Below are 23,246 nucleotides of genomic sequence, written 5' to 3' on the forward strand. Positions count from 1 at the left end.
GAGTCAGGACTAATAGCATTTGTATTTACCAGAGAACTGGATAAAGAATTAACCCTTGCATTTTACATGAATGTATGGTTCTCCTAGTTACCTTGAAATAGTGGCCTCTTATCACACAGCTCTCATTAGAGGTTTACTTATCGAATTTTGTTCATGAAAATTAGTAGATGCAATCTAAGCTCATAATTAGTATTTTAAACAATTTCTCTAATTCAGCTGGTCATTGTTAGCACCAGTTTCAGCAGCTGAGTCTAACGTACAGTCATGCCTGCTTTACTGAATTTCCTTAGTCTGAGGAATATATTTGGACTGTCCCAAATAATCCATCTGAGGAATGCCCAGCACTGTGCCTGAGATTTCTCGAGGGCTCTTGTTACAGTTTTAACGTTTATGTTCCATTGCTCTTCAGGAGGATGGAAAAAACCTGCATTTGCAGCTGCGAGGAATGCATAACCAACCAAAGTATAGTGGATTGCAAGCAGAGACCAAATCATGGCACTCTTCATGTCTTTATTCCCTCCCTGATAATATGTCCCAGAACCTTGAGGAGGGAGGGTCTGGAAACTGAAACCACAGGGGGCTCCTCCTTCCTGCCATCAGCAAGTCATTAAACCAGTCCCCTGGCATCCGTGTGTGCAGGCACATGTGTGTGAGAGAGAGAGAACATTGAACAGGTTGGGAGGCTCTTGTAATGTCTGCTTAGCAGGAAAGGGTGGGTTCTTGAGTGCAAGTCTTTCAGCTCTTGGTTACCTCCACTCCAGGGCTTGTTACGCAAAGGAGGTGTGGATTTTTAAACTTCATTTAAACCTTTTCAGTCAATACACACACACACTCTGTTACTGATGTAGGTGCTCAGGGTTTTGTTTAGATGGGCTTTTTAGTTCAGTCCTTTGCCATGAAATAATATAATGCTGGGAGATGGTCGACTGAACCTTGAACTCCTCTTGTGTGCCTGGGTTTTCAAACCAGCATCGTTCCATTTTTAAACGCTGCATTGCTTTAACTATTTTGATTAAGTGTGTGCAAATGGATCAGTGATGGCGTTTGCTTCATATGACCAACAAGTCCATTCTTTGGCATGCTTTATTTATAGCAATCCTTCTGGGGAATGAGGCGATGAAGTTCCAGCCTTGGACATCTTCATGCTAGTGCTCTGAAGTGTTGGGAATCAAACATTTTAATGGTAGAGCGTCTCTTTCTGCTGTTTGTATTCGTGTGACTTTTTTTAAGCACCTTGAACCTGGACTGTTACATACAATGTACAAATACGTCTGTTTGGCACAGATTTCGTGCTGTTGCTAGTCTGCTTGTGGTGCTTGTTTTAGGTCTTTGTTGATCCTGCAGTTGCACTAAGTATACAGCCTTGGGAAGTATCCCTTTAAAAGGGAAGTACAGTCATAGTGATCCTTCCATGGGAGGGAGACACCAGGTACCTCATGCAGATGGGAGCAGCTCTGCACAGTACCCAGAAGTTACTGTGACATTACATTTGTGCTCAGAAATTCAGCTGGTTAAATAGTAAAACTGTAAGCATGAGCTCACTGCTGACTAAAACTCTGTTCCTTTAAAAAGTTCCAGTGTGGGAGGATTTAACTTACCTGCAACTCTAAAGTCACGCTCCTAAGCACAAGTAATTGCCCTGGTTTTCAGAAGTGCTAAGCGTCCAGCAACGCTCACTGAGATCAGTGGGATTGCTCGGGTGTTTGCGGGACTGGGGCTTTAATGAAGAAGACTAACAGTAGATAGGAGGAAGAAAGTCCCAGTGTCCCCATTTTTGCTGATGGGATCACTGATGCACAGACAGACATGGCAGAGTATTTTCTCTGGGGGAATTCTAGGTAACCTGGAAGAGGTCTGGATGTGGGAAGTAGGAAAAGAGAGCTATGGGGAGTAGAGGATATGCAATGATTAGAGACCAGCAGGAAGAAGGAAAGGCCAAGCAATTAACCCCTTTTAAGGACTTAAGAGAGTACAAAAATTGATTTCTGCAAATTTATGACCGTTTTGCCACAGTCGCGCCTTCCTCAGACACTCATCGCTTCTTTAAACCAAAAAGAGGCAAAATATGTCAAGGATCATTTCTGTTAGCCCAAATACAATTGTATTTAGCATCTGACAGCTTGTGCTGCACATTCATGATATGATATAACGAGGAAAGGTCCAGTTTTAGTAATGGAAATACTGCCACAGTAGTCACATTATAAATTGCTGTATGTAAATGTAGTACTGTATCAAAGTGTGGTGTTCCATGTTCGGAATGCTTAACAGCACTTAGGAGAGATTGTGTGACAGCAGAATGTGCTTAATAAAGGAAGTGCATGAATTAGACTGCCTTCCTAAGGGAATGAAATGATTATTTCTCTAAAGATAATACTAACACCTGTTAAATTAATGTCTTTGATTACAGAATCTTTCAACTAATGACTTGCTAGCCTATTTGTGAATTTCTGTTTCAGAGCTAATGGCAGAATTAGCAGTTATAGCCAGTACTATTTGTGTGCATGCAGCATATGTAGGTATATAACATTGGGGGGGAGAGGGGGGTGGTATGTGATGTGGGTAATATAACTACGTGGTTGAAAATAGTCTTACTGTGAACTCCCAAGTTACATTGTTTTTAGATGCCATTGTGTTTTATATGGAAACTACATTTCTGCAGTTTCATTTTTTTCCCTTCTGCAACTGAAGTTCACCTGCATGTAGAACAGCTGTTTATGTGAGCTCTCATTATGCATGATATCACTCTGTGGGTTGGAGTAGGAGAAGGCAGGCATGGCTCCGACATGGAAAGCCTTACTGACTTGTTTTCAGCATGCTGCTCACATCTCTAACGCTGGGACTGGCTACAGCCATCATTTCTGGTTAATCTTTAGCAGCTGTGACTGCCTTTTCCGGTGATAAGCTGCTTGAAATAATTGGCCAGTGGGATGTGGCTTTTTCTGCTAGTGGGTGATCCGTCACTGAATCGGACAGTTCTTATTTTAATCTTTACCTCACCTGGTACGTACGGTTGCGTGGTTTGAACGCCCTGCTGTGAGGGGATGTCGTGTATTGGATGCTTACTGTAATTTCTGTCCATTGTAGAAGTTGGTCTTGCGTATTTGGGGAGCGGGGCTGTAAAAATCAACACCTGTTGGCATACTTCTTTGACTGATGGACAGAAAACACCAGTTTACATGAAACAAATACTTGTGTAGAATAGCACTTTTTGGATGACGTGAGCACGTCCCTCATCCTCTCCACATACATAGCTATATAGACTTAACCTCAGTTAAGTAGAGTTAAATTCAGGGTGTTTGCTGGGAGGAGTAGTTCAGAAGTATGAGGATGAGAGAGGCATTCTACAGATTTCTGGCTTGAAACAACTTTCATGTGCATTTCCACTGCATCCTGCCCCAGCCTGGGTAGCTAGGCCCTGCTCTGATGAATACCTTGGCATGCACTGTGCTGTGACGCACATCAGTCACCAGGTTCTGGCAGAGCCTGAGTGCAGGGAGGAGGGGGTGGGCACCAGTATGCAGTTCTACAAATATTTCATACCCTGTGAAATAATGGCAGCTGTAGAAAGCTGTACCGCTGAGCAGGGAAGAGACCTCTGTCTTAGGGGGAGTTCATTGACTGCCCCTTCACATCACCAGCATTTAGTGGTTGATATGAGCTCTATGCTGTCACCACAGCAAGAACCAGCAGTCTGGCTTTACCACTCTGGCTCTAAGGTGCCTGAAATCAGATTTGTTGTTTTTTATAGAACCCCAGTTGCTGGTTGAGTCTAAAGGCTTATAAGTGATGGCTTATCTCCTTTACTGCTTGAGTTCAGATGTCCTAAAAGCAAGATTCAAATCCATGTCACACAAATGCTTCAGTAATCAGTGACTTCTCCTTATTGAAGAACATACCCTTCAGTTCATTATTGTCTATGTCAACTCACAACCAAGTATTGAATTCCTGTGAATAGCCGGTACCAATCAAGGGAGCTGCATGGAATGAAGATAGGAGAGTGTGAGCCATCCTGGCAAAAGAGCCAGTGTCCCCCATGGGTTTAGGCAGTGGGTGTCCCCCTATGCTTTGTGGGCTGCCCTCTCACCTCCTCTCGAAGGCAGAAGAACTGGAGTTCCATGTGCAGCATGCACTTGCCACTAAATCCTTTTGAAAGCTGTTGACTAGGGATAGTGTTACTGCTGAAGAGTAAAGGTTAAGTTTAAAGCTGCCAACTTCTTTAAGCCATTTAATGGTGGTAGAAGCATATCATGTAAAGAACAGCATCTTACCTTGGCTTAGCCACTGTTACAAATTTAGAACAGCCCCATGCTTTAAGTGTTCACTGTTGCAGTTGTTGTTTGATCCTTGCGTGGAGTGCTGGCCATTAGCTGTTTGCCAGCCATCTGTCCTAGTGTCATCTGAATTCTGACTTCGGAAGATGCAGTGTAATAATTAGAAATATAGTCATATAATACAAGTGCTTCTATTTTCCTGTGTGTTCTGAATGAAGCTATTGCTGTGTAGTATAGGTATTAAGGCAAGCCATTTTCTTAAGTCAAATTTTTCTACCCTGGGTGCCTAAATTTTGACTCCCAGGTCCATATTTAGGCATCCCAATAAAAATGATTTGATTTTCAGAGGAGCCCAGTGATCCCAGCTGGAATCTCAACTTTAGTTGATGATAATGAGTGACAGGTACTCAGTATTCTCTGACCATCTAGTCCCTTCTATTTAGGTGTCAAATCTGGATTCAGGAGCTGAGCTTTAGGTACCCAGGTTTGGAAAACGTGACCTTTCTCTTTTAAACTTGTACAAATCCAGATGATAAATGTGAAATCATCAAGGCCCACATTCCTATTGCCATCATTTATCAGTATCTAGGGAGTACCTTCTCAAACATTCACAGGGATTTTAGCTGGGTTTCCCCATAATAAAAATAATCTTTATCTCATTATCAAAGGTTTAAAGATGAAGAAAAGAGGTGGAGTGACTTTCCTTTAATCATACGGCAACTCCCAGGTACAGGTGGGGAAAAACCCAGGTCTTCTGACTCTTCTAAGTGCCTATCCATTGGACCCCACTATGTTATCAGTGGTTGTGTGTTGATAGTTCACCTGCAAGACCCCACAACCCATAAGTACTTTTGTAAAGATGCGGAATAATCGGTGACATGCAGTATCATGGTTGTGACCCAGTGGTAAGCATGACTTTTACGTTATGAAACCATAGATGTGTGCGTAGCTGTACAACGGGGAGAGTGTGCCGAACAGATCCCTGGTGAGATGAATTTACAGTCTAAGGGCACGGAAGGGTAAGGCACAGCACAGAACAAACGGCGTGGGGAACCATCTCTGGAAATCAGTAAGCATGTGTATGTTGGAGGGAGAAGGGGACTTGGGCAGATTTTGCACACCATCTGTAAATCCTATTGTCTGCAAGCATTTCACCCACTCTGCACTTCATTGCCAGTTCACCTTTTCCCTTGTCTGTAAACTGTCTGTGTACTAGAGACTGCCAGACTGAGACTTACGGATGGGCTGGCACAGGTGCCAGGATGCAGTATTTAATGTTCTTGTCAATATACACTCTTTCATTGTTGAAATGTGTTTCTCTCTTAGTCTTGGCCAGTCAGAGGCTTATGGGTATTTTATATGGCTCTGTGACATGCACTCTGCAGAGCGATGGCATAGCAGATACGGTGGGTCTAATTTTTTTTTTTTTTTCTTTTCATTTCTTTCCCTTAAATTGCAAGTATGCAATCCTGAGTGAAATAATGGAGTGGTGCTTGCCTGGAAGCTTTTTGACAGACCATTCACCAAGACCAAAAATTATCTTAGTTAGCTCTGTATGGCAGCACAGAAAACATGTTAAATTTATGACATGCCACTTTATTGCTTGTCAAATTGAATAACATCAACTTCAGCAATTTAAATTTTTTACAATGCTACACTGCAATTCCAGTTCATCGGGCAATGGACTAAATCCCTGTCACGCAACATCTTTTAACCCATAGAGCATTAGTGATTTCCAGACTGCCACCCATATAAATTGTTTTAGAGTCTGCAGTACATAGGACTGCAGTCTCCCACCAGACTGAATTATTGTAAAACAACCTTTCACATGAACAGGAAAAGCAGTTGCAGTGAGACTTGTATTGCGGGAGCGAAAGGGATCACAAGGATTCGGCTGTAGGAGGCATACCAATGATAATGGAGGTAATAGGCCTCATTATGCAGAATATTAAAACTGTATTCCTCAGAATCACATAGGCATTTATAGCACTCAGAATGTCTTTCTCCTGCTCCTTTGCCATCTGTATTTCTGAGAGAATAACCTCAGCATGGTAATAAGTGAGGAAGCATGGTCTGTTGCAGGCAATTGTTTATGCTGTGCAGTGCTTGTGCACTGGGCTGCAGAGGGGGAAGTCTGTGACCAATAGGACAGGGCCCTGACCTGAAGGGCTTGCAGTCTAAAAGCAGGAGCAAAGACAGTACAGGCCATACACACAGAGGGGTGCAGGAGCGGTTGGAGGACTGTTGTTAGTGGCTGTTGTTCGAGAGGCTGTTCTGGGCATAGGGAGATATAAAGAGACCATCAGACGGGGGTGAGTCAAGGAATCAACTGGTGTTCAGGTACTAAAATGCACCAGATCTGGGGTTCTGTCTCCAGGACTGCCTTAGGATTGCAGTGTAATAACCTCTCTGTGCCTCAGTGTCCTTTCTGTGCAGTGTAAAATAAGAAGGCTTGTTTTGTGAATGCTTCCAAAACGACAGTACTCCGTGTGAAGCCCTGCACATCCTTGGCATGGGCCTTAAGGTGCCACCTAAGTAGCAGCAGTGGAGATTAAAGCAGTTCTCAAGATGCATTCAGCACTAGGAATGCATGAATGTCGCCCTTCAGTGTGAAGGCTGAATAGCTCTCTTGGTGATCTCTGTTCCTGCTGTGTTGTCTTCATTTTAGAGGAGCTAGGAAAGAAAATTCTTCTCTGAGATGTTTTTTCTTTGTGGATCATGCTCGAGGCCTGCATGCATCTTGTGAGTCCAAACCATCCCAAAGAACCAGTTACAGTACAGCAAGCAGACATTTTTTAATACTACGTCAACTCCACAGAATCCACTCAAACAGATATCTGCTGCTTCTACAATATACTAGGTGGTAAGAAAATGCCAAGCAGTATACTAATTATACATGAAAATGAAACTTTTTCTTGGAAATATAAAATTGAAATTTTTCCTATTTGCAGAAATGCCTGGGTCTAGGTGGAATAGTAAGCTAACGCAGTGAATGCATGGATTCAGATATGGCTTATGTCAAAGTTGAAAATGAGTTTAGTGGTTTCAAAGCCAGTCCTCATTTATATCACAAACACTGCTGTGCAGTAGTGTGTGATTCAGGTTCTGCTTGAGACCTGGGGCCAGAACAGCAGCAATAATGCATGGCAAAGTTTAGGTGCATTAGCAGAAATCTGTGATGGTAGTCTTGTGTATTACCCATTTACTGTTTGCGAAGAGGAACATTTTCAAAAGCACCTAAATTCCATTTGCAAAAGTGATTTTGGCTTTCAGTGAGACTTAAGCTCCTAAATGCCTGTCACATTTTACAATGGGACATAAGCTTCCAAGTCACTTGTGTGCTTTTGAAAATATTATCTAAATCAGTTACTACTGCTCCTGTTCAGAAATTAAATTGATTTCCTAGAAATTTATCATTTTAATTTTTATACAGAACCTAATTAATCCTCATGATTAAGACAGCATTTTACCCAACAAACTTTAGGGTCAAAGCCTTAATGTACTCTCCATATATTAATGTTAAAAGGAAAGCTGTTCTGAGAATAGAAAAATGTTTTGTGTATGTTGGTTGCAGTCTGACTTTTGGGGGCAGAGGGGTCGAAAGAGGTTTCCAGTAAAGAGTGTGTGAGATGCTGCTGAAAGAATGCACCCTCAGATACAGAGTGATTGGCTCAACGTTTCAGCCTGCAGAAGCCTGGGTTTCTTTTTGCTTGTACTTTGAGAGAAGAGTGGCACATTGCCTCCAAGTGACCTGCTCCCGGCACTGCTGCTTCAGCAAAGCACGTCTAATCCCTCGCCACAGGTGACTGGAACTTTATGCCACAGAGCAGGAAAATGGAATATTTTTCCTTTCGTAAGTGGGTTTCTATTTATATAACTCCTGGCACCAAAAAACCCAGCCAAGTGGCAGACTTGGAACTGGAATGAAGGAGAGGGGACCCTCCTGGAAACAAACAGAATAATCCCTCTCGGAAGAGGACTGCTCAGACTGTGTAGGATCTTATGATTAACCCCCCACCACCCCCAAAATAATGTGCATGCCAGTGGTCTGATTTTCCTCAATGGTAGCAAGATAAGTCACTTCATCCCATCCCACCAGTCCTGCTTTCTACAGAAAGGTTTTTATATCCATATCTTCTCCAGCTCAAAGAATATCACAAAATAACGCTAAATAGAAATGTTAAGTACTTGAAATACTGAAGAGTTACACTCGAGTGGAGTCCTAAAATTGTTTTAACCTCAAATAGACTTTTAAAGTTCTTTGTCAGCAAAGAATTTGTGTTAAGCCTCTATTTTGGTGTGACACAAGCCTCCATTTTGGTCCAACACAGGCAATCTTGCCAGTCTCTGTTGAGAGGGGCTTATATCAGAAAGTTTTACAAACAAAAAGGAAAGTAGTTCTTTGCAGTAAGCAAAACATGCTGTCGGATGTGAGAGAGTCAAATCAGTAGGGGAGATACGGGAACAGATAGATTGCGGAGTAGTCATTAGTAGTATAGGTGTGCAGTCTTTTAAAAAATGAATGTGTGCATTTGTGAAGGTAGAGTGAGAATGGCTACTGATGGAAGGGAGCACTGTAAGGATGACTTCTGCATACGTAGTAATGAGCATAACTGCTATGATGCTGCTGCTGTTGAAATTGCTCAATAACCATTGGTTACATGCACTATGGAGGGTAACTTGTCTTTCCCTGTGACTGGTACAGTCCTAATCTGCTGTATGAGACGTAACTGTGATTCACGCTTCAATCTAAATGTAATCAAAGAGAGGCGTAATATGTCTTGCTGTTAAATCACAGAATCTGGCTCTCTCCTGGATTGCAGCAAGCATTTTGTGGACTCTCTTGTGTGGGGCAGAAAGATGCTAACGGTGCAAAGGTTTTTATCCTTAAGGGCAGACTTCCTCTGGCATGAATTAAAAAGGCACTTGTGACTTTTATCAACACTGACATTAACCCATTCATGTCAGTGAGATTTGTGACTGGATTACAGGCAATATATTACTTAGTATGTGATTGGTGTCGTTTTTGCTGCTGTTATAGATTTTTGTATTTTTAATGCAAATGTTCCTGCTTGACCCCGTTTTCCCCTTCTGTTTGACTCTCACGGAGGTCCTAGTGCTCAGCCTGTGAACTCAGTCTGTTGCAGTTTGTGATGATACAAAACATACAGCGTTGGCTTCATTGTAGCATCAGTTACAATGAGAAGAGACGTTAAAGACAATTGTTGAAAGAGAATTACGTTTCCCAGAGATGCCAAGGGAATAATGAAAACATTCAGTGTAGGTACCAGTTTATAGTTCACTATAATCTCCATTCAGAAAGTCTACCCTTTATGAGTGGGTGTGACACATTGCACCTCATGTACACCCTTATGATGTGATTGTGTATCATTCATGTTCACCCTTGCAGTGCAACTGTGTATTGCTTAATGCAAAGTATGTCATGTAAAGGGTTTTGGGAATGCTCATGACATACTGAACATTATTGTTATGTTCCAGAGGGGTAGTCGTGTTAGTCTGTATACAGCAAAAACAACGAGAGTTCTGTAGCACTTTAAAGACCACGAGGGGTCCACGAGGTGATCCTATCGGGTCAAGTGGAAATATTCTGTCTCCTGGGCTCAACAGAAAGGCTTTAACTCTGAGGCTGTATGTCCAAGAGAATAGGGATGCTATCTTCTGTCTTTGAAAGAGTCGGGGCTCGCTCTCAGCTCCATCAAAGTGCACATAGCAGCCATCAACGCTTTCTACCCACTGTGGAGGGGCACTTCATTTTCACTCTCATTGACTGTTCGATTCTGGAAGAGCTTTAGGTGGACATATCCTCCCATTCAACCTATCGCTCCACAGTGGGATCTCAGCCTCGTCCTCACAGCATTGACAAGGTCTCCCTTCAAACCTCTGACTTCCTGCTTCTTTTCTCATTACTCCATGAAGGTCACTTTCCCGGGAGCTATCACCTCTGCAAGAAGGGTTGGCGAACTGGGGCCTTGATGGCAAACCCCCTTTCACCACATTCCATAAGAACAAGGTTCACTGTGTTTACATCCCAGATTTCTGCCGAGAGTGGTTTCACGCTTTCACCTCGTATGTTTACCTGCCTTCTTTCCGAAGTCACACGCCTCAGAGAAGAGACCATGTCTTTGCTCCCTCGATGTCCAAGGGGCCCGGGCCTTTTACCTGAAGAGGGCCAGGCCATTCTGGAAGTCTCCTAGGCTATTTGTCCACAGTGGAAAGGATTGAGGGGCAGGCTATCTCCTCTCAAAGAGTTTCAAATTGGTTTTCAGGGTGCATTGCGCTCTGCCATCAGTTATCAGGGCTGTCTCCATCCCATTGGATACAAGAGCACAAGTATCAACCATGGGCACACTTCATAATGTGCCTCTTAGGGACAGGTGTAAGGTGGCCATGTGGAGTTTGTTGCACACGTTCTCTTCCCGTTATACCCTGGTGCATGACTCTGCGATGGGTGCCTCGTTTGGTGCAGCGGTCCTCCATTCCACAGTTCCCTCATCTTCCTAGCACCCTCCTTCTAACAAGCTACTGCTTGTTAATCACCCTCAGTGGAATACAATAGGGACCATCACTTGAAGAAGAAGAGGCTACTTACCTGTAACTGGAGGCTCTTTGAGATGTATGGTCCCTATTTGTATTCTGGTCCCACTCTCCTTCCCCTCTGCTGTGGATCTGGTCAGTTTGCGGTGGAGAAGGAACTGAGGGTGCAGTCCGTTACAACCTGCTCTTTATCACCTCAGTCGAAACCTGGAGAAGGGCGAAAGCGCAGCCTAATGTACACTACTATTTTCAAAAGCTCCAGGTGCATGTGCAGAACCCTAGGGGAATTGCAGAGAGGGACCATGCGTCTCAGAGTCTCCCGTTACCGGTAAGTAACCTCCTCCTCACCTTACATTCATCAACAACTGCCGTTCCTTGAGAGCATGTGAGTACTAGTCTAGTGTTTCCCAACTGGTGTGCCATGGCACACTGCTGTGCTGTCAGGCCTGAGCTAGTGTGACACAGAATTTTTTGAAAAACTATTTGAAGAGTTCTGGATTGGCTTATGAATATTCATGAGTTCATTTGGAGATTATATGGTGGTGTGCCTCAAAATAATTAAAGGTATCAAGGTGTGCCACGGCAGAGAAAAGGTTGGGAACCATTGGTCTAATAGGTAGAGGGAACTCTATTTGAAACCCACTTGAGCACCTTTTAAAACTTGCCCTTGTACAGCGAAAATGGTCATAAGAAAGAGACCGAAACTGCTTCCGTCAGCTTTGTTTGAATCCTCTGTACCTGACCTGATTTCATGATGGCTCTGAGAACATCTACGCCCTGTGTTAGTGCTTTTACCACTGCTAACTGCATTGCAGCTGCCCTCGTGCTGGACAATGGGTCTGGAATTGTGTAGTGTAGGTGCAGCTGTATGTTCTGGTTAACATGTGACTTTTCATTCATATAATTGAGGACACCTTTTTAGAATTAACTACTGATTTCAAATACAAATAATACTCTTCCATTCCAGGAAAATGGGCCTCAAAAGCAACTAACATTTTTGAAGATAAAATATGGGTGACGGACTTATGTAAATATTAACTTGAATTTAACTGGGTGCTGTACAGACTATTTATTAGGGAAACATTTTAGTTAGCAGATAACTATTAGGACACTGGAAGAGAAGGGAAATGTCCTGATTGATCATATCAAACTCAGGGTGGACATATGCACTTTCTGCTGCACTCTACCAGACATGCTGCTATTTCAAGCAGTGAACTGGTGGCTCAGGGGTTGGTTATGGGAACACATCAGCACCTGGTGGCTGATTAGATAATGAGACTAGTTCATAACATGATATAGAGAATGTCACTATCACAGTTCAGAGCAACTGTGCCTGGATTTCCCCTCCATGGTCCAGCCAGGCACTCATTCTAGGCTCCTGGCTCTTCAGCAGGCTGGATAAAAATCGATGGTTTTATTTAAATCAGATTTTGATTTTTTGTTGTTTAAATGTATATATTTTTTCTTTAAAAAAAAAAAAAACTGTTTAGAAAGGAAAGCTGAATTTAATACAAAATATGTTAAGGCCTAAACTACTTATAATCTCTTAAAACATTTAAATAAAAGTATGTTGAATGCATGAGCTTCTATAAAAAACTTGGAGTTAAAGTTTGAACTTGTCTATATACAGGATCAGAAAAAAAATCTAACTTCTGAGGTCACGCTTTATAACTGTGGCACGATAGATCATGTGCTGTGTTAAGGACTTGGTTTTTTTAGTAAAAATAAATGGTACATGCTGTTTTGTGTGTTTAGTTTAGTTAAATTCCAGTTACCATCCTACTGTGGCTTGACACAAATCATGAACAAAAAGTTAATTCTCTGGTAAATAAGCAATGTATCATTCACCATTTTCTAACATACTAAAATATACAATTAATAAGAATCTGACAATATTAAGCTATACAGTTGCCTAACTAAATGTATATAGTTATAGTGGACCCTCTTAGATAGCAGAAAGGAGTATCAAATCTAGTGTAAAGGCTGTAGTTGTAAATCAGCATGTTTTAATGGTTAGATCAAGTAATGAGAGTGCATCTTTCTTTAGAAACTGAAGTACAAATGGAAATGTTGATTAACATCAATGATTTAAATTGAGGCTCTCCACTTGATGATTAAATCACCTTGATTTAAATCAATCTACCCAGCTCCCTTGCTGTCACCTGTCATGCACAGAAACCTGCATCTCTCTGCCTCCTGCCTGGGGTTTTTCTAGGCCGTGCAGTTCCTTGAATATGCTGTGAATTCTCCAGCAAGTCAGCCTGCCTAAGCAGACCTGCTTTGCTTTCTCTTCAGAGGCTATCAGTGGCGTCATTGCCCAGAGTTAAGGTACAGAGCAGCTCTTTCTCAGGAAGGGAAGCACATTTATGCTTAAGGTGAAAGTGGAGTCATCCCATGCCTATTAGAAAATATCTGCGTTGATCACAGACACAATTTCTGCCCTGTCAGACTGTGTAGGCTCTTTGTGTATCTCAGTGCTTTCAAGTGACGAGTCATCCAGCCAACTACGCCACTGGGAGCTTCTGTCAGGACCCACCAGCCTGGCTGCCTTGTCAGCAAACTCCTTGAGACTTTGCCAGTCTAAATCGTGCCTGGCAGGCAGCAGTCAGCAAACCCTGGTCCTTGAGTCCCTCTGATGTCTCCCTGCAATGTCTCTCTCATTGGACACACAGAAATCGCTTGCTGCTTCTCAAGAGACAGATCACAACCCAGCCTCATAGGTTAGCTGAGGACTTGTGCTTTAATTCAGATTAACAGCACTGAGATGGCTTGGTAATAAAACAAGAATACATTTATTAACAAGGGATAGAGATTTAAGTGATATTAAGCAAGAGAAAAAGAGACAGGTCTGGTTACAAACCAAACCAGCTTTCTAATGACTAAAATTTAATCGTAGCAAGTTGCAATTTTCTTCCTTACCTCAAGTTACCAGCATCACCAGCTCTCCAGATCCAGGGGTACTGGAGCAATTTGTATAGTGGGGGACTGAGAGCCACTGAACCAAACTGTAAACCCTAGATGTGATGGACTCCACTTCAAGCCAGGGGGTGTGGCAGCCAGCACCAGCACCTATGTCCAGCCAGAGGACCAACCATTCACAGAATCCGAGGGTACTGTTCCGTAAGGGATGGGTAACTAGAATGTCCTTTTGCCCCCCTTGCGTTTCCCAAAGTCCATTCTCTCTGCCTCCAGAGCCAGGAAGACTTCCTGGGGTGCAAACTGAGCCCTGCCCTGCTGCTTGGGGGCTTTGTTTACCTGTATGTAAATATACTTCCATTGTCCTCTGCCTATAACTCAGCCAAGGGGGGGTCTTATTGGATCAACTTCCGTTGATGAAAGAAGCAAGCTTTTGAGCTACACAGAGCTCTTCTTCAGTCCAGTAAGTCAGAGAGGTGAATCTACACTCCTTTGTCTAGACTTCGTCAGGCTTGGCGAATGCACTGCTTCCCAGACATGTTTTAAGAAATATTTCCAGCACACCCACAAACTCTTGAATACCTCCTGTACCTACCTCGCGCAATGATTTTTCAGGACCAGCATGTCAGTGGGTACATATGATGCCTTACATGACAACTTATAGATACACATGACAACCATGAGTTGAGAATAGTGTGTCAGGCCTGACATGAGTTACAGTATGGGGGGGCCCTCTGCCAGTTGGCATTGAATGGCTCTGAGAGTCACAGGCATTACAGAGAACACACATTCAAATCAATAAAAGAAACTACTCAATAAGCATCTTGGTGCAGGGGGTTATGCTAGATAGTCCTTGCAGCCCCTTCTAACCCTACAATTGTAAAAGCTAACAGATCATCCCAAACTTCAGCAAGGTTTCTGCCTAGTGATCAGTCCTTCAAACCCCATCACCTGTATAATTATTCTTAAATAATTCTTATAATATTTATATACATAATAATATATATATATGTGCTTAATACTTCTATAATTCTTACAATACTTATATTTATATACATAAGAATATGTAACATAACTTACTGGACTTATTTAAAGTTAAGATTTTTCTTGGTTTATATTATTAGCTCTGAGTAATGAGGTAGGGGATGTGTTAAAGCAGTTGGGAACCTGCATCCCTGGTTTTTATCCTGGCTCTGAGAGGAGAGTAGGGGTCGTTACCTGCTCTCGGGAAACCTGAATTTGTTCCCCCGGTGTTTGTTGCTTTTGTCTGCATGCCAAGTAGATTGCAGGAGAGCCATTGCCTGCTGTAGTTAACTGTTTCTGGACAACTCCATGTGTTTAATGTATTAATTCTAGATGTTAAATTGCTTACTCTCCATTTTTTTACTTTGAAATTCTTTTCTATCTATTCCTCTGTGATCAAGTCTCAGTTCCTGTCTTCTAATGTGCTCTGTGAACTGTTCCATTTTTTCCTTTCTGATTTACCAATCCAGTGAAACTATTGTTTGCTACTTCCCCCTCCTGTGCACTTACTTCTCCCATTTTGACAGGCACCAGTCTAGGTCTCAGTTTGTTTTACTGGAACCTGGCTCTTATACAGTGATGGTGCAATGTGGTAGCCTCTGTTTCATTTTTTTAAATGTTGCTAGGGCCACCTTTTTACATTTGTCCCCATTCGTCAGGCACAGGGTAAGTACCTGAAGCCTGACCACATGTATTTTTAACAGGGGACGGCACTTCTCTTTTTTGCAGATTTTTTACAACAGTTTTATTCTGTTCCTGTGCATGCTGCAATGTATAATGTCTCTGGACTGCTTTCTGCCGGGCTAGCAGAGTGGGAGCGCTCCAGGGCTCTGTTGCTTTTCTTACTTCTTTTAAGTCTTTCTTTGTTTCTGTTAGTTGCCTCACCAATTTTGTGGCATGTTGTGTACATTTTTTACTCTTATTATTTTTCCAGGCTACAGTCTATGCTCTAGCCTTACAGATTCCGTTCCATATTTCTTCCCTACTCTCTCTTTAAAATGTATATGGACCGCCTTTGCTGGCATTCCAGCACATCCATGCCTCATCAAACTCCGTGGGGAGTTGCAGGGAGGGGAGAAGTGGGTTCCCCTGTTCGTGGTTTTCTGCCATGTTAGATCACGAGTCTTACAGAGGGCAGCTCGTTTATTTACCAGATCAGCGGTCGGGGTCACCAATGTTGTCAGTTGTTGGCTGTGTGTGTGTCCTCCCAGTGCGTATGCTGTCCCAGCTCTGTGCAGATAACCGAGACACCAAATCACAGTCAAATTATCCAATAAGAGCACCGATCCTTTCAGCAACAAAGGCACCAGGCCAAGTTTATTGTCAAACGACCATGTAAAAAGCACCCTACACGTGCTACAAATACACTTAATACATGTATGCCCCTGACAATGGACCAGCTCAGTAAATGGCGGGACTTTCCGTTCCTCACTCGGCCAGACAAAGACATTCCCTTTGAGACCCTCCTTTATATACTGATACAAACAAGTTGTGTATTGCCCCTTTGATGGTGTAGTTGCCACCCTATGACGTCGTAAGATACCATCTTTTACCTTGTATCGAATGGTTCTGTCAAAACATCTCTATCCATCATATTGTCATTCTGACGGGTCAGCAAGCCCTTGTTATCTTTGGGGTACTGGGATGTTCTGATACCTTTTTGGAATGTGCTTGTGTGAGTGCTCTGTACCTAGTGCTTCTTTAGGAATGTGTCCGCTCTGTTCTTGCCAGTTACCGTGAGCCTGCCAGCATTCACAGCTTGACTTCTGCAAACTTTGCTTTATAACAGACTTGACCATTACTTTAGCTCAGGCCTCATACCTGGCCTGTTTTACTAGGCCTCATGGCTCAGGCCACTTTCTAATACAAATAGTATTTTTTGATACGTCATACAAGTCCACTCAGTCCTACTTCTTGTTTGGCCAATCACTAAAACACAGGTTTGTTTACATACAGGCCTTAGCATGGCACTTTTACATTGTTTTGTTTTTGAGTGCAGTTATGGTTTAAATAAATAAATAAATTTCTACATTTGTAAGTTATACTTCCATGATAGAGATTGCACTACAGTACTTGTAATGAGGTAAATTGAAAATATTATTTCTTTTTGTTTATCTTTTTTATTGTGCAAATATTTGTAATAAAAATAATATAAAGTGAGCACTGTACACTTTGTATACTGTTATAATTGAAATCACTATATTTGAAAATGTAGAACATCCAAAAATATTTATAATACATTTAAATTGGTATTCTATTATTGTTTAACAGTGCAATTAAAACTGCAATTAATTATGACATTTTTATCTCACAATTGCAATTAATTTTTTTGTTTGACAGCCCTAGGTCAGAGATTTGACCTTTTATTCTATTTCTGATTTAGCCTTCCTGTCCCCCTCAAAAAATTATTTAAAGGTGCAGGCAATTGCATGTCATTCCCAACTTCTTGTTCTTAACTGGGACGTTTAAAAGAGCCTGCTGTGGGCTCTTCTTGTTTCTCTCTCTTCTCATTTAGACTCATAGACTTTAGGGTCAGAAGGAACCATTATGATCATCTAGTCTGACCTCCTGCACAACGCAGGCCACAGAACCTCACCACCCATTCCTGTAATAGACCTCTGAATTATTGAAGTCCTCAAATCATGGTTTAAAGAATTCAAGGTACAAAGAATCCACCAGCAAGTGAGCTGTGTCCCATGCTACAGAGGAAGGTGAAACCCCCCCAGCACCCCTGCAAATCTGCCCTGGGGGAAAATTCCTTTCCAACCCCAAAGCTGCCACTTGGCAGGCAGCTGCTGAATGCTCTTGGCTTTGCTTAATTCCATAAGGGCCAATGAAGAAGATGGGCACACTGTACAAGAGCCTCCAGTTCTGCCTTGGAATGCACCCCTGGAACTCCCATTGACTACAGGTCCCTCTGAGAGCAGGATTTAGCACTAGGCATTTTCACTAAATGAGAGTGTAGGAGAAGTGCTCTAGCCAAACAGAGCCAGCAGCCTGGGCAGCATGATCTCTGAGCTACAAAGCAGCAGCCCTGGGAAAGTTGCATCCCAGAACCTCAATTTTTAATGATGCTCACATTTGGCCTCCTTTGGTTTATGCAAAGAAATAGTCTTCACTGCGTATTCATAAAAGCCCTCTTGCTAGGTTTTTACTGCCTTGTTTCATAGTAGGGTAATCTCTCTAACGAGGGGAGGGGGTATAGGGTGCCAATCACCATAGACACAAATAATAGTGGGATGTCTATAGCTCTCTCCAGTGATCTGCCAGCTGCCTACAATTCAGCTCATGTATGCAGAGCTTTGTTGGAAGGTAAATTTCAGATCCCATCTGCCCTTGAATCCTAATTAGGAACACCAACTCTGCAGTCCGTGCTTCATTAGACTCTAGAGACCCACTTCAATTTGTATTGTCTAGCTTTTGAGTCAGTCTATGATGATGTAGGTTAGGGGAGCAGGGAGTAATGGCAGATGTTGCCTTTGTCTGGAGCAAAGTGTCTTCCAGCTATAATGACCACCATGGTTATGCAGATGAGAATTTTGTTGGGTTGAATAACAAAATTCCTTGTGGAACATTTGATGACGTTGGTCTTAGATGTCCCCCTTATGGGTCTCAGTGAAATGAGCTGTCTTATGAAAATGGCCGTGATGTTCAATGTGTGTTTTTTTTTTTTTTTTTTTCCCCTCTCTCTCTCTCTCTCTCTCTCTCTCTCTCTTTCTCAGGAGAATTACTGAGTCAGCCTAGACCAGAGGGAGTGACTGAGATCATCTGCCCCAGGAATGGCAGCGAACGAGTCAATGTCGCACTGGTTTATCCCCCAACCCCAACAGTGATCAGCCCTTGTTCCAAGTGAGCTCTGAGAGACGCACGGACCCCCCATTTCAGTACACGCCTAAAACCCTACACAAAACAAGCCCTCGCTGAGCATTTTTTTAAACTAGCAGCCACAGAGCCCAGGGACAGTTCTAATTATCGGTGGGACGTGGACATCCCATTCTCAGAATAAAGGTACAGTAAAGCAAAATCCTCTTCCTTGATTTGTTTTGCTGAATGAGGGAAATGTTTGATGTTGACTTGGTTTACACTAGAGAGTTTTGTCACAAAACAGCACAGTGTACACACTACTGCCCTCCTCCCCCTCCCAACAAAACTGCCCTGTTTTTGCAACAAAATAAAACTACTTTGATGAGAGGTGTAGGGCTTTTGTCAGCAGAACTTGGGTGACATAGTGTCAGTGTAGACACTGCATCCCCTTATATAGCAGTGGAGGGGCTGTCATACTTGTCAATTTCATGGCTCCACTAGAACCCTGAAATTGACAAGAAAGTGGGCATGGTCCAGGCTGGGAGAGGGGTGAGAAGCCCGGTTCCCAGCTGTCAGGACCAGGCAAGCCACCGGCGGCTGGAGCCCGGGTCCCAGCTGCAAGCCTGGACTTGAGCGTGATGTGGCAGCAGGCGGCTGCCACTGACTGCGAGCCAGGAACCATGCGGGACGTGGTGGTGGGCAGCTCAGCTGCTGCTCGCCGGGACCAGGCAGGATGCAGGATGGGTGTCTCAGCTCCTCCCACGCTGCCCCTTGGGTTGGTGGAAGTTCTCCTGGTGAGGATGCACTCCACTGACCCAAGGAGAGCAGTGTGGACAACAGCCACCGCTGGAATTATAGCAGTGGCTGGAGGTTGACATAACTATGTTGACAAATTTTTTTAGTTGATTCTTCTTCGAGTGATAGTCCCTATATGTATTCCGCATGTGGATATGCCTGTGCTCTTGGTGCCCGAGTTAGGAGATTTTAACAAACAGCGTCCCTTGGCCTGCATGTGTGCGGTAGATCTCCTTGCACTCTCAAGGGAGGGTATCCGAGGCAGTGCGGGTAGATGCCACCTCAGTTCCTTTTTACCACCGCTGGCCTGAGTTAGAATCCAGTTCCTCTCTTTATTCAGATTTTCAGAAAACCTATAAATAAAATGGCAAATAGTTACTCTTTTTAGTTTAGTATAGCTATAGTTTTAGTTAGTTTCCCAGACCGGGCACTTCTTTCCCGTGATCTGGAACTACACCCAGGGTCCGAAGCTTCAAAAACTGCCTCTCCCACCCTAGATCCTTTTTTGTCAGTGACAAACACCAATGTCTTTATCTGGGTGAGATGCATATTTCTGCAAATTGCAGTATTTGTCACTCATTTTTACTGAGAACTCACAAAGCCTGTGAGCTTTGCCTTAGGAACACTTGTTGAAGAAGGCCATGAGGCCCCTCTCAGATCCGGCCAGGGAGCCCTCCTGTACATTGGCCTCAACAAATGAGCTTCTGAACACATGCTTAGGAGTGGAGCCTTCAATTTCTAAGCTGTCAGTGTGCCCTTGTTGCCAAGAAGCCTAACGGCATATTGAGCTGCGTTAGTAGGAGCATTGCCAGCAGATCGAGGGAAGTGATTATTCCCCTCTATTCGGCACTGGTGAGGCCTCATTTGGAGTATTGTGTCCAGTTTTGGGCCCCCCACTACAGAAAGAATGTGGAAAAATTGGGGAGAATCCAGCGGAGGGCAACAAAAATGAGGGGGCTGGACCGCTTGAGCTATGAGGAGAGATTGAGGGAACTAGGCTTGTTTAGTCTGGAGAAGAGTGCAGGGGGATTTGATAGCAGCCTTTAACTACCTGAAAGGGGAGTTCCAGGGAGCATGGAACTAGGCTGTTCTCAGTGATGGTAGGTGACAGAACTAGGAGCAATGGTCTCAAGTTGCAGTGGGGGAAGTCTAGGTTGGATATTAGGAAAAACTTTTTCACTAGGAGGGTGGTGAAACACTGGAATGGGTTACCTAGGGAGGTGGTGGAATCTCCATCCTCAGAGGTTTGTAAGGTGTGGCCTGCCAAAGCCCTGGCCGGGATGGTTTGGTTGAGGTTGGCCCTGCTTTGAGCAGGGGGTTGGACTAAATGACCTCCTGAGGTCCCTTCCAACCCTAATCTTCTAGGATTCTATGATACTTTCATGGGAAGCCCTGGAGAGAAAGAGGCACACTCATGGGCGCAAGGACAGATCCCCAGCAGTGACTAAGAAATGTGCTTCTTCCCCAAGTCCTTCGAGGTCATGCAAACCTTTAACATTTAGATCCTAAAGAAACAGTTCTGCCAAAAAAAAAAAAAACACCCAAACCCCACACAACTCAAGCTCGAAGGTAAAGCATGTAGGATGAAGAATGGTGGTCCAGCACTGAAGCATAAAGACAGCCAACCATTGGTCCTGTCCATGGGTGTGGGTCCAGACTTGTTGGTACTGATTTAGCTGCCCAAAGAACACGCCATGCCCAGAGAAGCACCTGTACCGTTGGTGCCAACCATCTGATCCCTCTACACACCAGGACATATGCAGACCTACATGGCACCAGAGGATATCTTCATCCCATACTACTTTGGTGTCCCAGGAGTCATCTCACTTACAACCATCAGGCAGAACGGACCCAGTGCTGACAGCTCCGCCATTCCAACAGGAACAATTTTCAGATTCAGATGAATCTGATCAGTTGGCCTCTCCTTCATCCCCCCAGAGAGAGCCAAGCCCGGACAGGTGATCTAGAACTCATTCGCTACCTTTATAGTTATGACATCCCTAGGGACTGATGGGCTCCCATGCTAAGGGGTCTCCCTCAAACAGTTGGCTCCTCTTTCTGACTTTATTGGGGATGGTAGGGATCCCTATAGCAGATGTCTGGGACTCACCCAGGAGTCTTTCCATTCTTCTCCTTCTTGCCCACAACCAGATCCATTGGTGTATAAGGAGGAGGACATCGAACCAGAATCACAGGTACTGATAGTCCTGATGGGAATCTCCTCCTCTTCCCCATCTACACCAGACAATCATCAGTAATTCCAGGACTTGTGCAAAGGCTGGCAAATGATCTCTGGAGGAAGTCTAAGCCCACACCACCAACTGTAGCCTCAAGGTCCAAGTAAGGTGGTTCTCCCCGTTAACAAAGCCATTTTGGAACCAGCAAGATCGACACCCCCAGCATCCTGCTCCCCCACACCTCTGAGGGTTGCCAGGTGCTATTTTGTCCCAGCAAAGGGAGCCAAATTTTTGTTCTCCCACCCTGCTCCTAACTCCGTGGTGGTACAGGCTGCTACAGAAAGGATTAGGTCACAATACCTAAGGACCACCCCGTCAGACAAAGGCTCCAGGAGACTTGACCTCCTGGGGGAAAAGGGTCTTCTCCTATGCAGGCTTGTAATTCTGCATCGCCACGTAGGACTTCAACAACTATTCTAGGCTGGCGGCCTTTCAGGACAAACTATCCCCTGATAACATAGCCCAATTCCTCTCCCTTCTGGAGGAGGACAAGTTGGTGGCGAAATTGGCTCTTTAGGCTGCAGTTGATGCAGCAAATTACAGCATCCACCAGCTTGGTCATTGGTATTATTGTGGGGAGGGATTGTTGGTTGAAATCCTTGGGATTTCTCAGGGAAGTGCAGAATACTATTCGAGACCTTCCCTTTGACAAGCTGAACCTCTTCAATGAGAAAACTGATGACTCCTCATTTGTTAAAGGACTTGAGGTCCACACTCTGCTCCTTGGGGATCTGCCCACCAGTCCCAAGAAGGAAGCACCAGAGGAAGACCATAAATCAAAACCTCCTCCTCCTCCTCCTCTTGCTTTCTACAACCAGCATCCTGCCCAGCCTCCATGCAAGTGACAGAAGATTGAGAGGCCCAGCTTTTCAGCCCTCTTGACCACCATGACCCATTCCCAGCCCACTGCTAGGAGCCACTTGTGACAACTTAGTCAAGACCCACATGCCATCTCTGATGCCACCTACCCCTTTTCCATCACCTTTGGGTGCCATCTTAATGTTTTTGCCTGGAACTGGGAGCTGATCACGATCGACAGTAGGATCTTGGAGATTATCCATCAAGGATATTCCTTCCCACCTTACAAACCCCCTTCCTGGTCTCCCTTAAGGGACCATTCTCACTTGATGATTCTTTAATAGGAGGGGGAAACCCTATTACACCAAGGGGCAATAGAAGCATCCCACCTCAGTATCAAGGAAGAGGGTTTTAGTGTCTGGATTTCCTAGTCCCCAAAAAGACAGCAGGTGGAGACCCATTCTGGATCTTCAGCAACTCAATATCTTCCTTCAAAAGTCACAATGCAGGATGGTTACGTTAGCGTCAATAGTCCCCTCTCTTCGAGCGGAGATGTGGTTCGCAGTTCTTGACGTGGATGCATGTTTTCATACAGACATTCACCCCTCTCACAGGAGTTTCATATGGTTTATGGTGGGCCAGGAGCATTTCCAATTCTGAGTTCTCCCCTTCAGACTAGCGATAGCGCCCAGAGTGTTTATGAAAGTTTTCTCTGTGGTGGCAGCACTGATGAGATATCAAAGCCATGAAGTTTTTCTGTATCTAGATGACTGGCTCCTGTTAGGACCCTCTCAACAGGAGGTCAGGTGAGTTACTCAATTCCTCATTCAGATTCTCACAGCCCTGG

The 23,246-nt window shown here is 43.9% G+C and overlaps 1 protein-coding gene across 2 annotated transcripts in view; it reads left to right on the forward strand.

The window, feature by feature from the left end:
* MFHAS1 (multifunctional ROCO family signaling regulator 1) overlaps nucleotides 1-23,246 on the forward strand; it is a 77,131-nt gene that overhangs the window by 40,208 nt on the left and 13,677 nt on the right. For both annotated transcript variants that reach the window (XM_067556872.1, XM_067556873.1), the window contains exon 2: nucleotides 18,488-18,773. In XM_067556872.1, the coding sequence (XP_067412973.1) occupies nucleotides 18,488-18,618 (131 nt within the window). In that variant the 3' untranslated portion in view covers nucleotides 18,619-18,773. The remainder of the gene's footprint in view (nucleotides 1-18,487; nucleotides 18,774-23,246) is intronic.

This window comes from Emydura macquarii, unplaced genomic scaffold, assembly GCF_026122565.2.
Source record: "Emydura macquarii macquarii isolate MOO-44397 ecotype Brisbane River unplaced genomic scaffold, CSIRO-AGI_Emac_v2 contig_1790, whole genome shotgun sequence".
Lineage (NCBI taxonomy): Eukaryota > Metazoa > Chordata > Testudines > Chelidae > Emydura > Emydura macquarii.